This window comes from Lycium barbarum, chromosome 4, assembly GCF_019175385.1.
Source record: "Lycium barbarum isolate Lr01 chromosome 4, ASM1917538v2, whole genome shotgun sequence".
Classification (NCBI taxonomy): Eukaryota; Viridiplantae; Streptophyta; class Magnoliopsida; order Solanales; family Solanaceae; genus Lycium; species Lycium barbarum.
Genome location: NC_083340.1, coordinates 15059869 through 15066416, shown reverse-complemented (window position 1 = coordinate 15066416; position 6548 = coordinate 15059869). Strand labels below are relative to the sequence as shown.

The 6548-nt window shown below is 38.3% G+C and overlaps 1 protein-coding gene across 1 annotated transcript; it reads left to right on the top strand.

The window, feature by feature from the left end:
• The first annotated feature begins 2287 nt into the window (after positions 1-2287).
• Positions 2288-3312, top strand: LOC132638218 (inactive protein RESTRICTED TEV MOVEMENT 2-like). The gene has a single exon (XM_060355176.1). It carries the CDS (start codon positions 2363-2365, stop codon positions 3254-3256), a length of 894 nt encoding a protein of 297 aa, XP_060211159.1. The 5' UTR covers positions 2288-2362; the 3' UTR covers positions 3257-3312.
• Positions 3313-6548: the final 3236 nt, after the last annotated feature.

Here is a 6548-nt window from a genome sequence, read left to right as displayed (position 1 = left end):
GCCTGGTTTAAATCTTTAGCTTGACATATCGCCAAAAATTTCTAACGCCTGTTGGATCATTCCCTGTTTACTCAATATAAGAGAGTTATAACCCACTATATTTAGGCTGAGAATTTTTGCTGACATCTCAGTGACAAGGTCATAAGCTTCCTGTAGACGACCTATAACGATCCTTCCGATCGTTATGGAAAGTTAGAATTCCATTGTTAGTATGCTACTAGCTAGTTTAGGTGCGTAACAAGAACAGATTTCATTGAGCATTTAAAATGAATATTAAATGAGAATCATCAATCATCAATCTTCAATCGGATTTTACTCCAATTGTTGCCTTTTTTCAACTCAAAATCATTATTTCTGCATAATATGCACCATTCCGGAGCTATATGTGTCAAGAGTTCTTAAGTACATGAAACAAATATTAAAGCGAGTCAACCACTCCATAATTGTTCAAATGAATTTTGAGTAACAAGATACAGTTGCAATATTATAAGACCCAGTTCACTAGCATATTTAATTCATGGTGCATGCTATAAATTAATTGAAAGGGGAAAAATATCGATGAGGGAGATGAAGTTAATTGAACCATTTTAAAAAAGATCTCATAGATGCAAGCACGCTTTTTGGTGAACCTGTTATTCATTTTTTGAGGTTATTTATACAAAAATGCTTACAATTATTTGGTATAATACACATATATACAAGAATTTAAATTTTATATACTATCAGTATAAATAATTTTTTACACTGTGACGTCATTCGAAGGATATTTATAGGTAAACCTCCTTAAAATATGAGATTTAAAACTTATGTTACCTACTACATCAGGTTGACTAAGTAATAGATACTGACCATGTACGTTACTCCTATATGAGCTCATAAAATCTTATTCATGAAAGTTATTGGAATTTGATGTTAATCGAATTGACTTGAAAAACGATAATTACCGGAAACTATGTGTTGCAAAAGAATTTTTTTCATCTTAAAGAACATTAGATAAGTATTGCAAATATGAACTAGAGCAAACAAAAAGTCAGTGTAGAAATGGAAGCGTTCCTGCTATTTTTATTTTGTTTTTATTATATTATTAAAAATAGTTTTATATTGTACTTTTACGAAATTACATGGAGGCACTAACGTATACTCTCTTTTCTCTGATTCATCTTTTCTTACTTCACATGGTATGTTAACTATACAAACGATTTTATCAATCAAATAAACGATGAGCTCATAAATTTAGTGCTGGCAAAATGGATAAATAATTAGGTATCCGATTGCTTTACCTTACCTTGGTCCAATTGAAGAAACCTCAAAGGCGCACAAACACAAATTTGAAGCAATGAAATTGGGATAGTTTCATCATTAAGAAAACCAAACAAAACCAAAACTTGCAATTCTCAAAATCTTTGACGCAAACACACATATAAAATGGAACGTATTGTAATTCAACAAAACATTCATCAAAGCTTTCAAAAACATTGCCAAGAAGGAAGAAAAAAACAAGAGGGTTTAATAAAAAAAGTTACACTTTTATTTGTTAAATGGCAATGAGACCAAGAGGTGGTGGAGTTGGACGACCTAATAATCGCCTTAATCGGGGGCCACGAGCAGCAGTTCAGCTAGTTTATGAAGATTTTAGGCCTGTTTATGAGCGGCATCAAGAGCAAGAGGCTGAAAAGCTACTTATTTATCTTCCTGGTAATGTTAATTCATGAATACTTGCTATGAATATTGAAGTGACTTATTTTTATATTAAAGTTATCAGACATATGTCATGCATTCATTTGTTCAGTGTATCGACAAGCTATAACTGTTTTTTACCTTTTTGGTATATAGAATTTTATTACCAAGTAGGAACTTATGTACAACAATTCAATGAAAAAACTGATAGTTGGATAACAACAAACTCAGTAGACATCAACTAACAGCAAGTACCTACCCCTTACTAAGGATATAAACTGAGATTCCCTAACTTCCCTGCTACCCTTGGTAACTCTACTACCTCTACAGAATAAATCTTAAATCAATAGTTTGAACAATTTGATCAACTTTGTTTCCCCTGAAATTCTCTTTGATTCCTTTCTAGTCTCCCACAGTGACTTTCTCTTACATAACTGTTTCTTTACCTTTTTATGAGCAAGAACTAAAAGTAAAGGATCATAGTCCTAAATGTCATTATAAAACTATTGCAAAACTTAGATTATTTGTCTTCGTGGAAACAGAAAAAGATTAAAAAATTCATTATCATACAATACTACTTACATAATGTATTGTATCTAAATAGAATAGATCTTTAAATTGCCTTGATTTGCCTGCAGGATTCTTGAAAGAGAACATTAGAGTAAGTACAGAAGGCAAGAACACAATGAGGGTACACGGAGAACGGTTTGTAGAAGGCAACAAATGGAATCGCTTCCAAGAAGTTTATCAAGCACCTGATGACTGTAACATGAGAGGTATCCATGCCAAATTTGAGAATGGAGTCCTCATCATCACTATGCCTTGGAAACTACCCAAGCAATTATTAGATGAACCCATAAAACAACTCCCTCTATCAACCCCACCACCCCCTCAGAAGGATGATAATGTTCCTCCCAAAACTACTTATCCAACAATTGAAACCCCAAGAAAACCAACCCCTTTAAGACTCATAGCCCAATTGCCAAAGCCTCAAAATGTTGACAATCATCAAGATTCTAAAGGAGTAAAGGAAAAGCAAAAAGATGAGAAGAAAATCTTGGACGGCCAATTAGGGAGTGCTGAATCATCAAAGACTCAAAAGGGTGATTACGAAACAGATTTTCCAGCTCTTAAAACAACCCCATTGGGAAGAACTAGTGGTGATAAGGAAAAACTAAAAGATGAGAAGAAAATCTTGGAAGGTCTGGTAGGGAGTATAGAGCCAAATATTCAAAATAAAGAAGAAAACTTGAATCAGAACAGAATGCAATTGGTCAAAAGTGACAAGGAAGTTGAAAAGAAGGAGAGTTATGACATAGGAGGACAGAAGGTTGCTGAAAAGAGTAAAGAATTAATAGGAGAGTTTCAAGAAAAGGTTGAGCAGAAAGGATCAATAGAAAAGGAAAGTACAAGTAATGATGTTGGTACCTCTTCTTACCCTGGTGGTGAATTCAGTATTGGAAACTTGAAGAAAAGCCTTCCACAGCTTAATGAAGAGAGACAACTGCTTGTTAATGCTGGAGGTGTTGTGCTGGTGATTATGGCACTGGGGGCTTATGTGTACAACTCCGTCAGATAAGGGAGAGCTGAGTAAATATCAATCACTTTCAATTATGTAAAAATGTACAGATTTACTTGGAATGTGATGTTTTTAATTTGTAAATAAAAGTAAATGGTGTTGACAAGTGGATATGTAAAATGTGGGAATATATAGTTCTTTCAAGTCTAAGTAAAATGTGTTCCACAACCCATTTACAGATGGATCCACTAGTTTGTTTACACTTATATCACAGCTACAACTGCCATGATTTGCTACTGAAACCTAATGAACATGTATAGCAAGCTACCACTGCCATCTGCCATGGTCTGCTTGTGGATAAATGTAGCCAATTCCAAGAAACTAATGTCATCTTCGCAGTTGATCTCTTGAAATAATTGCTAAACCAATTTCATCTGCCCACAGGCAATTAACAGGTAGATCAATGTTGTACCTAGTTTGATGAATCAGTTTGTAAATGGGGTCATAGAATTTAGATGAATCACTATTCACTGCTCCAATTACGTTTAGTGTAGATATTCTTGAGCTTATGAGGAGTACTATATTTGCAATTACACCCCTCCTATAATATGGTTGAGACTTGAGACTCTGCAGAAGGAAAAAAAGTTAGCAGATTAAAATCCAAACAAGCATGACCAGATGATGAGCACTGCTACTCTGCAAGTACTCCCCGGATATTCATAAAACATTTAGTACCATAGTCCCACGAAAAAATGTTATAGCTTAAAAAAACACAATTTAAGTGGGCGAGCAAATCATTTTACCACATTTCTTTTAATGATCATTTCCAAGTAAATCTAGATAATATAGCAATTCAACTCTAAGGAATAATAAGGCTGTGAATATAAAGGGGAGAAAATGAAAGAGCTGCAACATCATAACGACCATAATTGATGCATCTAACAATGGCAGGGACATTCATAAGAGGAAAACTTAATAACTATTTTGTGTCAATGAACAACTATAAAGTCGAGGCATGGCCGTATATGCTCTGGGACAGTAATAAACTTGCTGCTTAAAGTTAATGGAGAACAGTAATAAACTTGCTTTATACACGTAACGATCAAAATTGAGATGCCAAGAATGCTACTTTAAGTTTCTCAGACACTGCAAATCCTTAAATTTCCATCGATCCTTTGAACTTTTGAGCATCTTGCACAAATCCACCAGCTACAAGTGAATCTAAAATCCTCTCAAATTCTTCTAGTCCCAACTGCTCTTTCTTGGCCTCCAAAACTAATAGAGCTTGATGAGCTTTTTTCTCAACACCAGCTCTTGCATACATGTTTTGCAATCTAAACATGTAGCTGAGTTAGCATTGTATACGGTAAAAACCGGATGCGAGGCAAACCGGTGGAGCGAGGGGACCGACTGATCTGCCTTCTTCGTCATTGGAACGACCAAGCCCGGTGACCCGAGCATTCGTGGCCGTTGGTCCGTATAGCCGTTGGTCCATACGGCTGTTGGTTCGAGTAGCCGTTAATCCGTGTGGCCGTTGGTCCGAGTAACCGTTGGTCCGTGTGGTCGTTGGTCCGAGTAGCCGTTGGTCCGTGTGGCCGTTGCACGCGGGTCACACGCCAGTAACGTCCTGTCCTGGTCAACTACCCACCATGCGTGTGTCAGACGCCGCCGTCAGTCTAATCCCACCAAATCCGTGCAGAGCTGTCCTTGTTGCTATTATTTTATTAGTTCACATCATATGAGACCCATGGAGGTCACACTATAAATAGAGCACATCCCTCTCCTTTGTAAGGGTTGACATCTTTTACTTTCCAATAACATTTATAATAGAAGAGCTCATATATTCAATCTCTCTCTCAATATCTGATCCGGCTGAGGCCGTTTGTTTCCATTTACATTGTGTTTCTTCTATTAAGTATTCAACATGGCTTCTAAACGTTTATGTCCGTAGCAAATTAAGCAAATCACCGTTACTAGCCGTTTTATTACCAAATACTCACACGCTTATTTTCCGCTATCAAATATATATATCAAGATCCAAGCACATATACTATACTCGCGTACAAATTCAATTGGTTTCCCAATTTCGGGGTAAACAGTTTGGCGCCCACCGTGGGGTTAGGATAATAGTGGTCTTTGATCTTGATCTCTATCTTACCCATCAAAATTAGAAACATCTACTGTCCGTCTCTGAAAAAACGGACCAAATGGCTAACAGTGGGAAATCTGGTCACGTCAACAACAACGAGATCGTGGCCGAAAATGAAGGCAGCGGGCCACGAGGATCGCCAAACTCTACTGACCCTTTAAATACTAACGATTCAATTACTTTGTCCGGGACACAAGTCCGGAAAGAACCGGATATCCCGAATGATAATATTGACTTGCGTTTAATTTTTGAAATGTTGCAGGAACAGAGAACGGCGATTGCCGAAAAGGGAATCGCAATAGCCTAGCTGCAAAACGGAAGAGATAAAATGACCCCGGAAAAGGCGAAGAGTGTTAATGAACCCAGAAGAGATGAGGCACAGATGGTTGAAAGCAATGGCTCCGGAGCTGGTCCATCCACCGAGGTTCTGAGAATGCTCGAAATGTTGGCGAAGCGGGTGGACTCGACCGAAAAAAGGGTGGAGACATACAACTCTCGGGTGGATCAAATCCCGGGGGCTCCGCCTATTTTGAAATGGCCGGATTCAAAGAGGTACATCCAAAGGCCTTTTCCTCCGAGTGCAGCTCCAAAATTGATCCCGAAGAGGTTCAAAATGCCGGATATCCAAAAATATGACGGTACAACGGACCCTCACGAACACGTGACCTCATACGCCTATGTTATAAAAGGCAATGATATGGAAGATGATGAAATCGAATCCGTGTTGCTGAAAAAGTTTGGGGAAACTGTGTCAAAAGGAGCATTGACTTGGTACGATCATCTGCTCGAGCATTCAATCACTTCTTTCGAAATGCTCGCCGATGCCTTCATAAAAGCACACGCCGGAGCCAAAAAAGGTGCAGGCTCGAAAGGCGGATATTTTCCGTATAGCCCAAAGAGACAAGGAGCTATTGCGTGAATTTGTCAATCGGTTCCAAAGGGAACGAATGGAGCTCTCCCCGGTTCCGGAGGAATGGGCCGCACAAGCTTTCACAAAGGGGCTCAATGTTCAGAGCTCGACGACTTCATTCAAATTAAAGTAAAGCTTGCTGGAATACGAGGCTGTGACCTGGGCGGATGTCCATAACCGATACGAGTGAAAAATTCGGATAGAGGATGACCAACTCGAGCTTCCCCCGGGGCCCGTAAAAGTGAACAAAAGCTCGGAAAGATCACGAAAGAATTACGAACCGGAGGCCGGAC